Source organism: Spermophilus citellus (assembly GCF_964194105.1).
Source record: "Spermophilus citellus genome assembly, chromosome: 17".
Classification (NCBI taxonomy): Eukaryota; Metazoa; Chordata; class Mammalia; order Rodentia; family Sciuridae; genus Spermophilus; species Spermophilus citellus.
In genome coordinates this window covers 31,291,194-31,310,804 of record NC_138199.1, presented here as the reverse complement: position 1 = coordinate 31,310,804, position 19,611 = coordinate 31,291,194, and the positions used below count along the sequence as shown (strand labels likewise).

General features: G+C 48.9%; 1 protein-coding gene across 6 annotated transcripts; it reads right to left on the bottom strand.

The window, feature by feature from the left end:
- Positions 1–1,240: 1,240 nt before the first annotated feature.
- On the bottom strand, positions 1,241–19,582 carry FLOT2 (flotillin 2). 6 transcript variants are annotated; one of them, XM_081270406.1, is made up of 11 exons: positions 19,392–19,582; positions 11,028–11,109; positions 7,699–7,789; positions 4,988–5,111; positions 4,383–4,501; positions 4,146–4,259; positions 3,928–4,047; positions 3,628–3,842; positions 3,050–3,233; positions 2,564–2,713; positions 1,241–2,454 (listed from the first exon to the last, which is right to left on the bottom strand). In XM_081270406.1, the coding sequence occupies exons 1-11, from the start codon at positions 19,438–19,440 to the stop codon at positions 2,416–2,418; spliced, it is 1,287 nt and encodes a 428-aa protein (XP_081126532.1). In that variant the 5' UTR covers positions 19,441–19,582; the 3' UTR covers positions 1,241–2,415. The 6 variants fall into 6 exon arrangements, with proteins under 6 accessions (XP_081126532.1, XP_081126531.1, XP_081126533.1 ...); XM_081270405.1 differs by lacking the exon at positions 7,699–7,789 and adding an exon at positions 6,062–6,152; XM_081270407.1 differs by lacking the exons at positions 7,699–7,789; positions 19,392–19,582 and adding exons at positions 6,062–6,152; positions 19,369–19,388.
- Positions 19,583–19,611: the final 29 nt, after the last annotated feature.

The following is a 19,611-nucleotide window of genomic DNA, read 5'->3' as shown; positions in this document are numbered from 1 at the left end:
TTTTAGATGTGTGAAATAATATCACTTCTTTTTAAAAGCCCTCCAGTGGTTTCTCATGTCAGAACAAAGGCCCTAAAAAGCCTTATTAAGGCTTCCTGTGATCTTAAAGTAGGTTTCCATCTTTTTTTTTTTTTTTTAAAGAGAGTGAGAGAGGAGAGAGAGAGAGAGAGAGAGAGAGAGAGAGAATTTTTAATATTTATTTTTTAGTTCTCGGCGGACACAACATCTTTATTTGTATGTGGTGCTGAGGATCGGGCCGCACGCATGCGAGGCGAGCGCGCTACCGCTTGAGCCACATCCCCAGCCCCTAGGTTTCCATTTTGACCTCATTCACTAATACTCCACCGGCTCACCTTCCACTTCCAACATGCACTGACCCTTCTTTGATCATGCCACACACTTTGGATTGGAAAGCTTTCCCTTCAGGTGCCTGCATGGCTCATTCCTTTGCCTTTGTCAGTCATACCTTCTATTAAGCTCTTCCTAGCATGCCCTAAAATGTCAGCACACCCCAAACTTCCTATTCATTTCCTTATTTTCCTCCTTGCTATTTACCTTTATCTAACATACCGTATATTTAATTTTTCTTATTGTTTCCACCTGGATGCAAGCTCTAAAAGCTAGGCATGTCTTGTTCAGTGCAGTCTTTCTAGCATGAAAGACAAGGCCCTTCACATAGCAAGCATCTGATAAGTTTGCAAAATGAATAAGAATATGGAGGCCCAGGAAGATAAAGTTACTTACCCAAGATTACACAGGTAATAAACAAAAAATAGAGCTGAAATTTAATCCCGAGCAGCCTTATGTTTATGCTATTAAGCCTGAGAAGTGGGTCCCAATACTGAGTAAGGCTCAGCACTGGCATAGGTGTCACAAACCTGGCAGTACTCTCCACCCTTTGCTTGCAATGTCTCAGGTTTGTTTTGGATGGATGGAGTTATTTTGATGATCTAATAGGTCAAACTTGGCTAATTTTTGTTGTTGTTGGTACTGAACCCTACCTGGTAGGTTGTCCTACCCAGAACCCCTGTTTCAGGTTCCCATGTCTCAGGTCTGACCTCAGCACATGGATTGCTGCTGCCAGGCCCAGGACAGCTATTGTGGGCAAGGCCAGTGTGCTGATGCCCCCCTGTGGCTAGGGTGGGGAAGAACAGGCCAAGAGCAGCCCTGATGCTAAAAGTGTGTATGAATGATTCTTGATTCCCAGTCTCTCCCCTCACAGAATACACAATGCAAGGGATGACATAAGAGATCTTTATTTTACCAGAGGGGACAGGCAGTGGGGCAGTGCGACATCCAAGCCCCAGACCAGACATGCAGCATCCACATGCAGAATAGCTACACAGGCTGGGGCAGGGCCACAGGTAGGGGACTAGGGCTGTGGGACACTCATAGCACCCCCTGGCGGGATGCTTGGGCCCTGGTCTCTTCCATCTCCACTACTGCAATGAGACAGGAGACTGAGCTGCTTCCCATGGCTGGAACCCTATCACTCTGGCCAGGAAGAAAGATGGCACAAGGGGAAACGGGATCTGGCCAATTTACGGCACTTGATTCTGTACAGGGTTGGCACAGCCTTGCCCACTGGAAGGGTCACATACCCAGGACAGTGCAGCACTAGCATGAAGCTGTCTCCAACTGACCCCAGAAAGGCTTAGTGAAGTTGGGACCAAGACCACCTAGTAGGGACTTTTCCATGAAGGGAACTTCTGTGAGCACAGCAGGGCCTCCTAAGGCAGTAGTAAACTGAGGAAGCTGCTATAGACAGGAGGCCTTGCCTCTGTGCCCCTGGGGTCAGGGAGAAAGGGGTAGTAATGAAAGCAGGCCTGGCCTGGGGAGGGAAGAAGTAAAGGGCAATGGCCCTGGGCCCTATAGGCCATGGCTACGCAGGTCTAGAGGAAAGTGGGTGGTCTATAGACTTCCTAGAGGAGCATTCAGGGAAAACCAGGCCAGGAGAGGGGAGAGAGGTTGTCCTACCCAGAACCCCTGTACCTATGCTGCACTCTGGCCAGGGATACAGGGAGGACAGATGGATACAGGAAGAACTTCAAGGCACCAGGATTCTGAGGAGCAGCAGGGCTACCCCCCACAGACAGACAGTGATTGAAATAAACATCTTTAGCTTAAACTATGTGATCTGCATAGAGGGAGGGAAGACAAGAGAGAGAGAGAAACACACAGGGAGATGAGGGAGGAAAGACACAAATTAGATGAGTGTGGCAGTGAAAGTGAGGATAGAAAAGAGGAAGAGACAGGAGAGAAGGGAAGACAGCCAGAGATGGCCTAAACACGCAGCACTTCTGGTCCCTACAAAATAAGGCACCAGAGTCAGTAACGTTCCCGTTGTCCCTGTGGTATTAAAACAGGTGAAGGGAGGGGTGGGCGGCTGCTGAAGGGCGTGGGCCTGCAGGAGCCTCACACCTGTGCACCAGTGGCTTTCTTGATCAAGGGTATCTGCAAAGATGGGAGATGCCATGAGGCCTTGGCTGTGGAGGTCCTGGACCCATATGCCCAGGGCAGTGGGCTGCCCAGGTAACTCCACTGCAACCAAGCAGATACATACCTTTGAGAGGTCCACACCTGTAAGGGCATGCACAGAGGCAGGCAGCTCAGCCAGCAGCCGGTTTACTTCTGATGTCACCTTGCTGTTGTCCCCGCTGAGAACCACAATCTCATCAACTTTGGTCAGTGGGGCAGCGATTTTGGCAGCAATCTAGGTGGGGTATGAGATCATGGTTAGATTCTGACTCCATCCACCTACCCTATCCAGCACCTTTCCCTCTCTTCTCTTACCCAAACCCCTAAATAGCTGGGGTGGCTCTAATTTGCAAGCCACAATAGGAAAGGCCTAGGGGCCAGGGATGGCCTAGGCCTATTGGAGGGTTCCTGCCCTCTACTGAGTATTTCCCCTCTTTAATCCTTTCAGCTGGCTGGTGGCTGCGTAACTGACTAGGAACAAAATTGTTCTGGCACTTGTCTTGCTAATCAGGTGAGGAGACTTGAGCTCTGGGTGCCAACTTTGGGTGCCAGTTTTGGGTGGGAGCCTCACCTGCGGCAGGGCCTCCAGCACCAGGGCCATCTTGGCTGCATCTCCATATTTCTGGTAGGCTTCAGCCTTGAGTTTCATCCGCTCAGCCTCTGCCTTGCCCATTGCCTCGATGACTGCCGCCTCTGCCTCCCCAATTTTGCGGATCTTCTCAGCCTCTGCCTGTGCCAAGAGGACCTGCTTCACCCTGGGGGAGCCCAGGCCAGGTAGATAAGCAGGAGGTGCCAGGGTCCCCCAAAACCTTGTATAAGGTCTGACAAACCCTCTAGTCCTGTTCTGTTGGCTGTCAAGAGCACGAGACATTTGAAGTGGGTGCCCTGGCTTGTTGGATCAGGCCAGGGAGAGGTCCCGCACCTGGGAAAGGAGACTGACCGGGAGGCCCTCTGTGCCAAACACTATACCAGGCATGCACTCAAGCCTTCTTTATCTCATTTAGTCTTGTTGACTGAACGAGGTAGGGGTATGCCGCTTCACAGGAGGGACAAACATGGGGGAAAGTGGTTTCCCAACTGTGGTCAGAGAGAGCACAGAGACAGCAGAGGAGCTGACTAACCCCGCCCCGGCACCCAGGCAACTCTCACTTTTCACCCTCTGCGATCTGCTGTATGCGATGGGCCTCAGCCTCAGCCGGGCGGCGCACAGTGGCAATGAGCTCCTTGTCAGTGCGCAAGATCTCCTGCGCCTCCACTGCAATCTGCTTCTTACGCTGCACAACTTCAATTTCAATCTCTTCCTGCCGGATCTTCTGCTGCTCACGGGCCCCTTGTAGCTCATAGGCCAACTGGGCCTCAGCTGTCTGTGATGGGAAGGTCAACACATTAAGAGGCTGGCCACCAGGTCCCGAGCCCTGAGCCCCAAGTTAGGGTGCCCTGGCTTCTTACCTTGATATTGACTTCTTCACTGAAGGCTGACTTTTGTAGCTCAAAGGCTCTCTTAGAGTCAGCAATCTTGGTGTCTGCCATGAATTTCACATCAAGCATCTCCTTTTTGCACTCAGCTTCCTAAGAGGAGGGGCAGGTGCTTAGAGTCCCCTGAGGGACCATAGTCCTGTCACCCCTGAGTTCCCTAATCCCAGGGGTAGAAAGGAAATCCCAAGTACCCGGATGCCTGCATCCCGCTCAGCCTCGGCCACACCAATGTCAGCATCTCTCTGCACCACGGCAGTCTGAGTCTTGCCCAGGGAACTCAGATAGTCCACTTTGTCATAAACATCCTGGGGAGGGAAGGGAGAGTCATTCCAGGGAGCAGCCATGGACACAAAGGTGCACCCGCCACCCCTACCAATCCCCATCTCCCAGACGAATTCTGAGGGTACAAACTTTCTGTCACATCTCACTTTGATAGTGAAGCTGAGGATCTCAATGCCCATGCGGCCAACATCTGGGGCTGCCACCTCTCGCACTAACTTGGCAAACTGGTCCCGATCCTGATATATCTGTTCCACAGTCAGGGTCCCTGGGGATAGAGAGAACATGGGCTTTCTCTCCAGGGTCCCAACCAGCTGGGAAAGGGAGAAAGCATACAAGTAGAAGTCTGGGTGCATACAGGGGTCATGCAGTCTGAACTGGGTCTTCTTGGGGTTTCTTCTCAACAGTGTTTAATACTGAGCCTTATGCAGAGTCCTGGAGGACGAGGAAGTGTCCCAAGAGACAAACTGCCCTCTATCCCACTCCCATGCCCTATACCAAAGCCCTCTCTCACTCAAAACATCCTAAGTTTTTTGTTTCTTTTTGGCACTAGGAATTGAACCCAGAGTCTCTTGAATGCTTAAGCAAGTACTCTACCCTTGAGCTACATCCCCAGCCCAACTGAAGTTTTGAAATTAAATGCTTGAGGAAAAAGTTTCAGCTCAAAACCTCAGAGGAACAGGCTCCCTGCACAGCTCTGCTACCTATCCCTGGCCCTGGCTTCAGAACTATGTGAGGCTGGGCAGGGTCTCACCTAGGATGGAACGCAGATGCCCCTCTAGGGTCTGTAGGACAACGTTCTTGATATCCTGTACATTCTTGCCCAGGAACTGCTCGCAGGCCACGGCCAAGAGTTCCTTTTCTGTCATGATCTTCACCTGCCAGGGTCACAGAGGTGCCCGCGTCAGGCTGGAGAGAAACAGATGGAAGCCCCAGACCCAGAGGTACAGAGGATGGTGGCTGTGCCCCTCCCCATCTTTGTCAAACCTGCAGGCCCTGGGAATACGAGGTAGGTTGGTGTATTTGAGCTCTCTAGTAGGGCACTCTTCACTGGAATTCTTCACTGGCAGCTGAGGCTCTGACCCAGCCTTTCTCCTGGGCATTTGGGGCTCTTCTCCTCCCTCTCCAGCCTACTATTTACTCTCTCACAGACTCCCCACATGTGGGAGACCTTCAGGCTAAGGGGCAGTGAATATGAAAAGGAGAAAGAGCAATAGGGACATAGACAGACAGATGGACTATGAAAGAGCCTAGATGGGGCAGGAGACAGGTCCCAGGGGATATATAACTGATGGTGCCTTTGCTTCTGGAGGTATTCAGCCAACTCCCTCATCAGAGGCCTGTAACACAGTAGAACCTTGCTGCCCTGGAAGTCCAGAGATGGATTAGGGTGTGGTGCCTCTCCCAGGCTCCTAGCTGGGGATATAACACAGCCTTTGACCCCACAAGTCCTCTGCCTCACAGGGCCTCTCCTTTTGGGCCATCCCTCTAACCCCCTACCCAGGGAACAGGTGAGGCCTGGATTTTGGGGCCGGGCATATCCAACACCTGCAAAGAATGGGACTGGGTTAGAGAGATAGGAGCCCTCAGCACTGGTTCTGTCCCTCGAGGGCCACTGAGGAGAGAAGGGGTATCTGTTAGTCTTGCTGGGTGGCCAAGGGGGCCAAGTGAGCATGTTCCAGTGGTCACGATTCTCTCGTTGGGGGGTGGGGTGGCAGAGATGCTGGACAGACTACCCCTGGCTGCCGTCCTCTCCTCCTCCCCCCAAACTCCAGCATGGGGATGAGGCACCTCAACAGACATGCGCGGGGCTGCTGAGTTACTATACCTGGGCGACACCCGTCACAGTTAAAGCTACCCCCTCGGCCGTCTCTACGTCCTCGCAGCGGGGCTGCAACGTCATAATCTCTAGGGAAATCCTGCCAAGAAACGCAAAACAGGGGCATGGGTCTGGGGGCCCGGGGCCTGAGGTATGGGGAATGTCTACCACCTCACTACTCCAGATGGGACAGGCCAAGAATCCTGGTGAGGAGGGTGGGGAAGGCTCTCTAGGGTTTGTAGCTGGCAGTGTGTAAGAAGGTAGGCAGGGTGGGTACAGACAGCTCCAGGGAAGGAGGGTAAGTAGGCTACACATGTGCACATAGGTCCTTTGCTCAAGTCAGCCTGGTTTAAATTGAGAGGAAAAGGAAGTAAGAAAGAAGTGCCTATGGTGGTCTGGGGCTGTCAGGAACCGGAAGAAGCCAGTGCAGCTGTGTGTGTGTCATAGGACAGCAGGTAGGTGCTGGTACTCCAGGCTGTGGCATGGAGGCTGTCATGGATGACATGTGAACATATGTATTCTCTGGGTCTACTCAGCACCCCAAAATGCCCCAAGATGCTGCCTAGAAAGCCCTGCCTGGCAGGTGGGCATACTGGGAGTATGCCTACTCCTGAGCCAAGACAGAATTAATCCCCTCCTTTGCCAGGAAGCTCTCTCTGATCCCTCCAACTAGCCAGAGGCTATGACTTGAAGTCCACAAGGCTAAGACTTGGGACCAAACATGTCACATGGGGAACACAGGCTGGGATCACACTGGCTGGGGTCACACCAAAGCCTCCTGGCTAAGTAGCATTAACCTTTGAAAGAGTTGTTCTGCCCAGGCAGTCTAACTCCTCAAGCATCCACATTCACTCAACTTAAAAGGACCTGGGCACTGGGAAATGTTTCAAGTATAGTGTGGGTTTGGAGGGTTGGGGCTGCTTCAATTAGAGTTGAGGGAGGCCTGGACCCTACCCATTCCACAGAGGTCTCTAATCTCCTCTCAGGCTCTTACACTGCAACCTGCCCTCCATGGCTCAGGAGATGGGATGGTGTCTTTCCTGACTAGAGCTGGAAGAATGGGTGAGGAAGGGAATGGTGGTGCTAGACTTTTGCCTGAGAAGGCTGCAATGCAACTCAAGGCATGAGGAAGAGGAAAGTGCAAGATGCCGGCCATTAAGGCCTCTCCAGCCTGGGCACCTGTGAGCAACGGGCTTTGAGGGGAAGGGGCTTTTGGATGTTCATTGCTGCATTCTCAGTGCCTGAATCCAAGAAAGTGCTCAACAGAGAACTGGTAAACAAAGTGATGAGGATAGGAACCTGCACATTACAGAGAACACACTTGGAGTTGCTGAACATTCTAGCCAAGAACAGATTTCACTAGCTATGGCTGCATGGTAATAAGGCTTGGCATTTAAGGACACTCACTGGCAGAACTGGGCTTTCAGAATCCCTTGCCTTTTCCCCACTTGCAGCCCCAGTGGGCAAAAGAAGGTGCCCTGGAGATCTACAGGGATTCACCCTGGCACCCAGAGCAGCAGAGATGGGGATAACGAGGGGTGAGGCACACTCTCAGGAGGGGAGTCCATCCAGTTCCTGCCTGCTAGGCCCCAAAGGGCAGAAAGAGAGAAGGTTAGATACAGAAGAGGAAGCAGGTGGGTTATTACCTGTGCAACCCCTGTTACGAATAGCGGGACCCCCTCCGACGTCTCAATATTCTCACAGCGACACAGGATGGTCATAACCTCCAGAGACAGTCTGAGAAGCAGCCAGGGGGTAGGGAGAGGTAGGGACAGGAAGGGTAGGAGGGGACACAGCAAATACACAGAGTGGTTACCAGATAAGCACCAATGCCTGACATGTGGGGGCAGGACAGGGGTGCTTTCAACACTTCAAACCCCTGCCAGCTTGGTCTAGGGTTATGAAAGAGCAGAGGCAGCCCCTTGCTGGCCTGAGGCTTCTGGGTCTCTTCTATAGCCCTCCTCCCCTTCCAACGAGGAGCTAATGGGCTGGGGAGATGCTTGCCAATACCCCGGGGGGCCAGGGCCTGAGGTCACGAGGCCTGTAAGCTGACATTCACGGTGCTTACCACCTCACATTCTTAGTAGATTCTTGCCACAATCTGGGAAACAGCTTTAGTTCTACCCTCCTTACACAGGCAAACCTGTTTCTAGAAATTGAGAGAAGATAGCCACTCTGGGGATTAATGAGCCAGAGCAAATATTGAATCCTGCTTGGGGTGCAAACCCTTAAGGTTTGTGCTACTACATAACATTAAGAAGGTAATTTAGGGTCAGAAAAGTCCAAAGAAAAGTTTTGATGTGATTTAGGGGTGCAGAGGTCAAGGAAGGTTGAGCAAGAAAGTATGCTTCTGCCAGATATTCACAGGGATGGATGGGAGATGATGGACTTACTCACTTCGGAGTTTCCAAAGTTGAGCATAGGCAGACAAAGAGTATTGGCAAAGAAAATAAGGTGCCTTGCAGTTACTTGGCCCACTCTAGCATATGTGTGTGTATGTGTGTGTGTAGGGTGGTGGTCCAGGCAGAGGCAGACTGTGCATAGTGTAGAAGAGTTCCTTAAACCCAAAGAAGGAAGAGGAGATAGAGGCTGAGGCTAAAAGGCAGGAGCAGGTAGGTGGGGGATGAGGATCAGTAGGCAACATGGAGCCCCACATTAACCCTGGGAGTAGGCAACATGGAGCCCCACATTAACCCCACATTAACACAGTGGCAGCCCTGGGGGCTTGGCCATGCAGACATGCAAAGGTTGCTTTCATTTGAGTCCTAACAATAGCACCCTTGGGCCTAAGAGGACTCTCTCCACCCAGCCCAGACAGAAACCCATAAGCTATCTTCTGGGGAAGGAAAGAAAGAAATAGAAGAGAGGGAGGGAGAAGGGGGAAGAGGAGGGAGGGAAGGTAGATGGGAGGCTGCAGCTCAGAGGCCAGAGGTGGGGGACTTGCTTAGGTAAGGGAGAGAGAGAGCTGCCCACATCAGGGACTCAGATAGTACAGGGTGTTGCAGCAAAGTACAGCAGGAGGGACTGCACTGAGCCTGGAGGAAGAATGGCTGACATCATGGGTAGGTGAAATACTTCGAAAGGGAGGCTGAGTATGAAGGCTGAGTTAAAAACCTCTATTCTGACCTGAGAGGATCCTACCAGCCTAGGGAAATAAAGGCTCCAGCCTGCGGAGATGGCCCAACCAGGCTGGGGGCAGGGGAAGAGGCTGTCTCCCAGAAAGGGGTATAGAGTGGGAAGAGGTGCAGGGACAGACTAACCAGCAAGTGGGACCAAAGGGAGGATGTTGAGCCTGAGGTAAGTTTCCTAGGAAAAGGTAAGGCCTCCCCATCTCTCACTTCCAAACCTGTTGTCAGGGAGGCCTGGCCATCCCACTCTGGGGCTCTGCTCCTGGAACAAAAAGTGAGAGTAGGAGACCAAGGACATGGAGAAGGTCTGCAGGGGTGTTGCCCCAGTAGTGGATGCCCACTCGAAACAGGTCTCTGGGCAAGTCACAAAACTGTCCAGGCCTGGCTATAAGTTGAGGTATTTGAATAAGATATTATGTTGTGCTAGGATTGCATGTTGTGTGGGTAGCTGTCTCTCTGAGGCCCATGACTCTGGCAGGCCAAATGACACACTCAGCTGTTCCTAGGACCCTCTGGAGTAGAAATTGTAACCATTATTGATCAGTCTCTGATAGTTTTGGTCTTGGATCAGAAGTTCCCACAATCCTAACAAAAGCACCCTTGGGCCACAATCCATCACCTCAGGGAATGTAAAGTGATGGGAGGAGAGTGAAGGGGGTTATCGGGAAGTCAGTGATGGTAAAAAAAAAAAAAAAAATTGTGACATACTTTCTATGACCCGGATCCTAGTAGATACCCGCAGACCCCCAGGAGCCTCAAGCATCAGGAACTCAGCGCAGACATGGGCTTCTCTTTGCTGACTGATGAGGGTGAAATGGAGTGGTATTTTCTGTTGGAATTTCTATTGCTTCCCTTTGAGATGCCCAACCCCCCCATTCCTTCATAACTTGCTGTCCTTGATGCCTGAGTCCCGGCCTAGAAGACTCTACCCCTCCCTCATTTCCCACTAGGAAAGGCGGCTGGACAGTGTGGTAGTAGGAGAGCCCAAGTCTGGTTCTACCCTGGGCTCTGGAGGCACCAGCAGGGAGAGCAATCTGGGGCACTAAAACCTTCCTTCCTTTATTAACTCTTTCCAAGACATATTTAGGAGACCTGTCTTGCTTGGTGTCAGCACCTTTTCCTTAGATCACCTGCCCCTCCTTGTCTCTAACCCACTACTATCACAGAGAACGTCTAACTATACATCTATTCTCATTTAGCCTCTGCTTGAATTATTCCAGGGCCTTCATGGTGAGTGTGTGTGTACAGGTTTTCTTTAGCCTTTTCTCCTTCAGTACACCCCCTCTAAATGTAGTGTGTAATTAAGACTTCTTGAATAACTTTAAGCTAGAACTGGGAAATTGAGATATGATCCTGAATTCTCTGGGACAGAAAGTAATGTCACCTCTCATGCAAAAAAGAACACACAGAAAGGAGGAGGTGTCTAAAGACACACCTTCTTTTTTTTCTTTCCTTTTTTTTTTTTTTTTTTTTGGTAGTGGGGATTGAACCCAGGGGTGCATTACCATTGAATTATATACCAATCCAGTCCTTCTTATTTTTTGAGACAGGGTCTCACTAATTTGCTAATGCTGGCCTTGAATTTGCAATCTTCCTAGCTCAGCCTCCACAGTCAATAGGATTACATTCATGCACCACCACATTCACCTAAGCCAGACCTTCTTGAAGTGTGCCTCCTGAATGCCTGTCAGCCTATTTCACCTATTCCTTATGGGACTCCTTCTTCCAGAACAGAGGTAGCAAATGGCAGATGTTCTAGCTGATCTGTAGGGTGAAGGGGTAACACTGGAAACACTTCTCTCCCTTGCCCACCATGATAACAGGTTCCCAAGCCCTCAGGCCCTTACCTCTGAGTGTCGGAGATACACCACCAGGCCCAGGCCCAGCCGCCAAACACGTACTGTTTGTAGTCAGAACCACAACAGCCCCCTGGGGAGCAAAGCAAATCACTACTGGTTAGGTCAGTCAGTTCCTGGGTTTATCTCCTCCAACCCCTCTGACAGCAACTCTGCCCTTGTACTTGCTGAATTTTGATAATGGTAACTGTTGGGTTCCAGGTGCTGAGATTATACATAAAATGTTCTCCCTGACCTATAGGGACTTAAGAACTTAGAATCTAGATTTTTATGTAAATTGTCTAATTTACATAAAAAGGATATCCAATTAATAATTCAGAGTGTAAGTACTTCCAGAGGACATAGCAGACAGGGGTGGTCTGGAAAAAGCTTCCATTTTTCTTTTCTTTTTTTGCAATACTAGGGATTGAAGCCAGGGGCGCTCTACCACTGAGCTATATCCCTAGCCCTATTTATTTATTTACTTACTTATTGGTAGCAGGGATTCAACCCAGGGGTGCTTAACCACTGAGCCAAATTCCCAGCTTTTTTTTTTTTTTTCAGTTTTTTTTTTTTTTTGAGAGAGAGAGAGAGAGAGAGAGAGAGAGAGAGAGAATATTTTTGATATTTATTTTTTAGTTATTGGCGGACACAACATCTCTTTGTATGTGGTGCTGAGAATCGAACCCGGGCCGCACACATGCCAGGCAAGCGTGCTACCGCTTGAGCCACATCCCCAGCCCTTTTTTTTTTTTTTTTTTTTTAACACTTTGAGATAGGGTCTAGCTAAATTGCTTAGGGTGTGTGTACAGGCTTTCTTCAGCCTTTTCTCCTTCAGTAGTTGCTGAGGGTGGCTTGAACCTGCATTCTTCTGCCTCAGTCTTCAGAGCCACTGGGGATTATAAGCATGCTCTACCACATATAGCTTTTATTTTGAGACAGGGGCTCATTCAATTACTGAGGCTGGCCTCCAACTTGCAAACCTCCTGCCTAAGCCTCATAAGTAGCTGGGGTTACTGGTGTAAGCGATTATATCCAGCAAAGCTTCCATTTTTCATTCAATCATTCGTTCATTCATTCAACAAGTAGAGTCTTTTTTGTGTGTGTGTCAAGAACACAGATATGGGGAAGGGAGGGGGTAGAGGGCTAGGAAAGACAGTGGAATGAAATGGACATCATTACCCTAAGTACATGTACGAAGACACAAATGGTGTGACTCTACTTTGTGTACAACCAGAGATGAAAAATTGTGCTCTATATGTGTAATATGAATTTTAATGCATTCTGCTGTCATATATAATCAGTTGAAATTAAAAAAAACAGATATGAAGGGGCTGGGGCTGTGGCTCAGGGGTAGAGCGCTTGCCTCGTGCGCGTGAGGCACTGTTGTTCGATCCTCAGCACCACTAAAAAATAAATAAATAAAATAAAGGTATATAAAAAAAGAACACAGATATGAAGATACAATTCCTCTTGCAGGAAGTAAAATAAGGGATGATCATAATACCACACAGCTCACCTGCTATCACGGTAGGACAGACTGAGAGAAATGCAAGAGGGCAGCGCTCTGGGTCATGGGAAGGAGTCTGAGCCAAGGCAACAGCCTCTCTCTGGCAGGCAGACACATCTCAGTGAGCCTGGCACTCCACTCCCAGAGCTTTCAGAATGACTTTGCTCCTTTAATGGGAGCAGGTTGGGAAGGAAGGTCTTCAAACTAAGGCCTACTCACGGTATTAACTAGATAAAAGAGGATAAAGGGAAAAGGTCTCAAAAGAAAATGGTTCCTGCACATCAATTAGACAGCTAACTCAGCCATAATCTAGATCCAGGCTGTGGATGTACTCAGTGTGTTCCCCACCCAGAAATGACAAAAATTAATTTCTGAAATTCTTGTAGTAAATTCTCCTATTAACGCCAAAGTTACTCAGGTTCAAGGAAATGTGAGTAAAAACTGAAGAGGCAGTTAACATGCAATAAAAAAACAGATGAATTGAAGGAAATGGAATTTGGAAAAAAGCCAGAGAGTGTTGTCATTTCCATGTTCACCGACTTGTTTTGTGAAAGCTTTAGGATGTTTGCCTCCCAAGGTCAAAGGTCTAGGTAGTTTCATGTAGCTTCATGTGGGTTACAACATTTCTTAGGACCCATGGCAGGGAACAAGGCAGGTAGAGGGGCAGAGGGTAGATCATGGAGTGTCTTTTGTGCAGGCCAACAAGCTGTACATGTGAGTATGCAAGAGTGATGGGGAGCCACATGGGGATTGAAGATGGGAATTGATAAGACATTTTTTTTTTTTTTATTGGTAGTGGGACTTGAACCCAGAAGTGCTTAGCCACTGAGCCACTTCCCCATCCCTTTTTATGTTGAGGCAGGGTCTTGCTAAGTTGCTTAGGGCATTGCTGAGGCTGGTCTTGCAATCCTCCTAAGACACTGGGATCACAGGCATGTACCATTGTGACTCAGACTGATAAGGCATTTTAGAAACAGATACCACCTTGCATATGGAGGAAGGTACTGAAGCCAGGAGATTGGGTAAAAACCTTTTGCAGTAATCCAGGCAAGGCATGGAGGGTGATGAAGGTGGCTAACTGCTAGAGGAAGCAATTTTGTCCAAGAAAATTTTCTGTGTGGAAATGTGTTATATTTATGCGGTGTAGTATGACCATATGTAGTATGGCTATAGATTGACTATTTGGAATGTGGCTCATACAAGATATATTTTTTTAATACTGGGGATCAAACCTAGTGTCACTTTACCACTAAGTTATATCTTAGTCCTTTTTATTTTTTATTTTGAGACATGATCTTGCAAAGTTGCTGAGGCTGGCCTCAAACTTGTGGTCCCCTTGATTCAGTCTCCTGAATTGCTGGGGTTATAAGTGTATGCTAACATGTCCAATTTCATATGAAATTTAATTATTATTATTATTTTTTGTAGTGCAAGGGATCCAATCCAGGACCTTGTATGCTAGGCAAGTGCTCTACCATGGAACTACATCCTCAGCCTCAATTAAATGGAATTAGAATGGCTACATGAGGCTAGTGGCACCCACACTGGACAGTGCACCTAGAAAGTCCAGGTTTGGACAGTGGTGAGGCCAAGACTGAAACAAACAATGTAGAAAACAGAAAATGGAGACAAGTTTTGGATGGGTGTAGGCAACGAACAAAGACCCTCCCCATTCCCACTGCCTCTCAAGTCGCAAGAGTTTATAAGGCTGGAGAGCTGACACCTGAGACTGCTCCAGGCGGCCAATTCCAGTTTCCTGGGTCAGCTACAGTGTACAGGGTGCTAGTGAAAGTTAAGCTTCCCCAATCTGAAAATCCCCAAATTGGACACTCCAAAACTGAAACTTTTTGAGTGCTGACAGGATGTCACAAATGGAAAATTACACAACCGATTTCATGTGACAGGTTGCAGCCAAAACACAGGTGCACTAAAAATATTGTATAAAATTACCTCAGGCTATGTATGTAAGGTATGTATGAGACAAATACATGTAGTGCTTAAACTCTGGATCTCATCCATAACATGTCTTGTTATGTCTATTGAAATATTTTCAAATCTAAAATAATCTGAAATCCTGTGGTCCTAATTATTTCCAATAAGAGATATTCAATCTGTAGCCAAACCAGAGGTCCAGGGATCATAGAACAGCCTCAGTGTGGGCAAAACCAGTAAGAGGTCTTAGGTCTCTTGTTTCTCTGGGATAGAAATATCTGTCCACAGGGCTGCTGTTCAAGGTGAGCCTTTAAGGGCTTCTCTGTCCTGGGAGGTATAGGAGAGGCTTCTGAGGACAAGCAGTCAATCTGAAACCTAAGTCATCTTGGGATCAAGTGAAACTGGAAGAGGGCCAAAAATCACAGCTTGTTCTTCATGTTGCGGTCTGGTGGGGGATGGGGCACGGCTACCTCCAGTCAGCTCCAGGGGACTTCTCAATGTGCTGTGGAGGAGGTGGGAGTGGCAGGGAGGGATGGAATAGGTGGATGTCCACTCTTTACCTTTCAGTTATTATTTGACCTTGAGAACAGACTGCCACAGCTCAAGCTGGGCCTTGGCCAAGGGCAACATGGCCAGGTTCCCAGGGGCAGTAAAAACAGGAAGTTGGGACTGGCCAGCCACCCCATCCCCAGCAGCCTCCTCTCCTGGAAGGCATCTTCCTCTTAGGAGCCTGAATACCACTCCCAAAAGGACAGTTAGGTGCCTCTTCTCCCACCTCCCTAGGTCTCACTCATCTTAAGACTCAAAAGTTTCTCTAAATTTTTCCTTTTCTCTTTTATTTTTTGCTAGGGAAGTTCTTTCCCAGTGGACTACACACATTTCCAGCCCAAAAGGTAACTTTCATTCTCGCTTTTTTTTTTTTTCTGTACTGGGGATTGAATCTAATCTAGGGGTGCTCTATCAGTGAGTTGCATCCCTAGCCTTTTTTGTTTTTGATTTTCAGACAGGATCTTGCTAAACCACCTAGAGCCTTGCTAAATTGCTGAGGCTGGCTTTGAACTTTTAGTCCTCCTGTCTCAGCTTCCCCAGCTTCTAGGATTACAGGTGTGCGCCACTGCGCCTAGCCCTTTTTTATTTTTTGAGAGTGTCTTGCTGAGCTGTGGAGGCTGGCCTGCAGCTTGTGATTTTCCTGCTTTATCCTCCTGAGTAGCTGGGATGACAGGCGTGCACTGCTGCACCCTCTTCTAATTTTCTTAACTTGCTTTCCCTTGCTCTGGGCTCAGTCAAGCTGAAGGACTACAAAATACCCTATGATAGCTGGGCACGGTGGCACACACCTGTAATACTAGCAATTTGGGAGGCTCAGGCAGGAGGATCAGGAGTTCAATGCCAGCCTCAGCAACAGCAGTGCATTAGGCAACTTGGTGAGACCCTGTCTTTAAATAAAATACAAGAAAGGGCTGGAGACGTGGCTCAGTGCCTTAGATGGAGGCAGTTTAGTGAGGCGCTAAGCAACTCAGGGAGACCCTGACTCTAAATAAAATACAAAAATTGGGCTGGGGATGTGACTCAGTGGTCAAGTGCCCCTGAGTTCGGTCTCCTGTACAGAAAAACAAAAACGAAACCAAAAAACCATGATAACTTTCCCTACCCCCCAAACAGTCTGAGACTATTGGGGATACAGAGAAGGCAAAATATACTGAGTTTCAAAAAAGAAGTGCCTATCAACCGATAGAACACAAAACAAGCAACTCATGGGCAACCCAGCTCTTGTCCTGGCCTGCAAAAAATAGTGCGATGTGAGGGCAGTACACATACTCAAGGAAAACTGATTAGAATTATCTAACCCTATCCTGACTCCACCTCTAGTTCAGACCCTAGCTATTGTCCCTCTAATAAATATTAAAACCTCAGGCTAGCCAGACATGCTGGCATATGTCTAATCTCAAGGAGGTTGAGGCAGGAGGATCATAAATCCAAGGCCACTCTCAGCAATTTAGTGAGGCTCTAGCAATTAAGTGAGACCCTAAATAAAAAATAAAAAGAGCTGGGGATGTAGCTCAGTGGTTAAGTGCCCTTGGGTTCAATTCCTGGTACCAACAAACAAACAAATAAACAACAACAAAAACCCCCAAACATCAGCCTGGGAATGTAGTGCAGTGGTAGTAGAGTGCTTGCCTGGCATGCCTGAAGTTCTGAGCATAAGAAAAAAAAATTATGTAAATAATAAAATCTCAGACTAGGTGTTGCTTTTCACTGTTGAGATGGCCTGCACTCTCCCTTTTGCTTTCCTAAATATATCTTTGTGCCTCAATATCTGATGCATGATTATTACTATTTTTTATGGTGTTGAGGATTGAAGCCAGGGCCTGGCACATCCTAGGCAAGTCTTCTATCACTGAGCTATACCCCCAGCTCAACATGCTGAAATTCTTTTTTGTCAGGTGCACAAAGGACCCTATGCTCCTGAGTGCAGGGTTCCTTCTCTGTGACTTTCTCAGACCCTCCTCTGGTAACAAGCTCACTGCTACCCTCTCAGGAGCAGTCCCTTCCCTTCCTGTCTCTCCTCAACCCTCTTCTACTATAAAAGACTATACCCTCAAGGTGGTTTTATTCTTTTTAAAGCCACAAACACTATTAGTAGTCCAGCACCTAAGGACCCCTTCTTAGGATGTCTATAAATGTCTAAAATACAAAAGAAAAAAAAATGCTAAGACAACCAAATGTTATAATATGTGCTTCTTTATTAATTTATTAAATAATAAGATTTAGTGATAGCTCTAATTACTAACTTAATTTCAAAGTACTGATGAGTGTAAATTATTTTCAAGGTACCTGCAAATAACTATAGTATGGCTGGAAAATACTGCTAAGACTATCATGGATTGTTGCTGACATTTATAATCAGTTCTGGTTAGTAAAAATAAAAATGTACTCCTCCCCCTTCAAAATGAAGAAGACTTTTCTTTTAATTTTTGAAGATATAGAGAAAATTCTATTACAAATGAAAGGAAGGAGGTTAGATAAACAATTTTAAAAAGATGGAAAACATGACCAGGAGACCTATCAGAATCATCTTGAAACTGGGCTGAGTGACTTGCTTCTGGACTTAATGCACGTCTAAGACCTGAATGGGCAGGGCTGGAAACAGGTGCTCTGCTCTCCTGGGAGTCCACATGCAAGAGGGATCTACCATTCAGCTGGATCATCTCAAATCCCAAGGTACTGTTATGCCAGGCATTATCTCTCCTTCTCCTCTCCTGCCTGTTCTTGAATCTGGCACCTTCAATTCTTAGCATGGGCTTCCTCTCCCCACCCCTAAAACAGCTTCTGTGCCAGCTCTGTATTGGCTTTGGCCTAAGGAAGAGGTTCTCAGTGTGTGAAAGGTACAGAGCAGAGCAACCTATCTTAATGGGTCCTCTCACCCTGTAGTCTTAAAAGACTTTCCACCAGGGTAGAACTGAAGCTTTTATCTCCTCAACCCAGAGTCTGGACTTCTTGAAAGAAACTACATAACATAAAAACAGTGCAGTGCAGATATAGGTTTCTAAATGCCTTCCTAGGGGTGGGGGCTGGAGACAAGGCCAGGATTTATAGAGGGAGTTGGCCTTTGTGCTCTTTGGGGGTCTTTCTCCTGACCACAGGGCTATCTGTGATGGGTGGGGGTTGTGTGTGTGTGTGTGTGTGTGTGTGTGTGTGTGTGTGTGTGTTTGGTACTGGTGACTGAACTTAGGGGCAACTATGACTGAGCTACAACCCCAGGCCCCCTCACCCCATTGCGACAGGGTTTCACTAAGTTGCTGAGGCTTCAAAGGAGATCCTCCTGAGTAGCTGTGATTACAGTCACCCAGAGGGCCAGATTTGGGGATAGGGTATTTTATTTCCCCTGCAAGAGCACAGTCCTGATCAGGAACAGTGATGTTCCTGCTCAGAGACATTCTGAGATCCAAAATGAGCCTAAGACCCTGTTTTAGGATGAAAGCTTCCAATGTGTTCATCACATCTCCCCAAGGGTGGGCAGCTACAAGCCCTGACCCAGGTATTCTACTTGCTTGGGTAGCTACCCTGCCAACTCTGCATACAGGCTGCAACTCAGCACTGTCAGTGGGAAATAAGACTTCAATTTCAGGGAACCCTACAGCTGCAGGAATCCCCGAAAGCTGTCAGGCAACAGGCCCCCTCCCCAGCACATAGGAGCTAGGGGCTGCACAACCTGGTGGCTTGAAAGGCTTCAACTACCTACTAAAACATTCCAAATACACAGTGTAAATAGCAGTCTTAAGAAGAAACACACTCCCCTTCCCCAATGCTGCAGTTCCCAAGCCCCACCTAGATAGAAATTCTGGAGCTTGCAGCATTTTGCAATTCAGAGCGCTGCAGCTCAGGGCTGGATTTCCCAACCTGTAGAGGCCGCAAGCTGCGTCTCTGGGGCGGGCTATGCCAGTAAACCCCAGCAAGTCCCAGCCCGCTCAGAATTAACGGGTCTGACTGTGCCAGGAGAGAGGACCCATACACATCTCAGAGCCCCTCCCCGTTTAGGCACCTGCCCTCCAGAGCCGCGTGACTCACCCCCTGTCCTGGTCGCTGGAATCCAGCAAAACTGCTGAGTTCCGGGGACCCCAAGGCATTAGTCTGCGACCCTTTAGCCCACGGTGGTGTAGAGGGAGGCCCTGCTTCGGGAGGTGGAGGAAAGAAGAAATAAGCACAGGGAGACTCTTCACAGGAGGGGGAGCCCCTGTTGGATGCCCGAGGGCTTGGAGCCCAGAAAGAGAGAATAGGGGTCTCTTCTGGAAGGGGTCTCAGGTGTGGCAATGGGGCCAGCGCCCTGCGCAGCGCGGAACGCTCAGGCCCCGCACGCGGCACCCCACCTCCCCACTCCCCCACACCAGCACTGGGTGGCCCAGAACCCACCTCCGTGGTCGCCGCCTTCTCACCTGAAACCACTAGCGCTTCGTTGGGCCCCACCGTGTGACAGTTGCCCATGGTGTCGGTGGGACGCAGTGGCTTCGGCCGCCCGGACCTGGACAGCAGCAACGGGTCCGCAGCGCCGGCCGCGCCCAACCTATCCCGCCACCCCCAGCGGCTGCCCGCCCGCGCCCCTCTGTGGTCGCGGCCCCGCCGGAAGTGTGGCGGCGGAGGGCGGGGCCCGCTTGC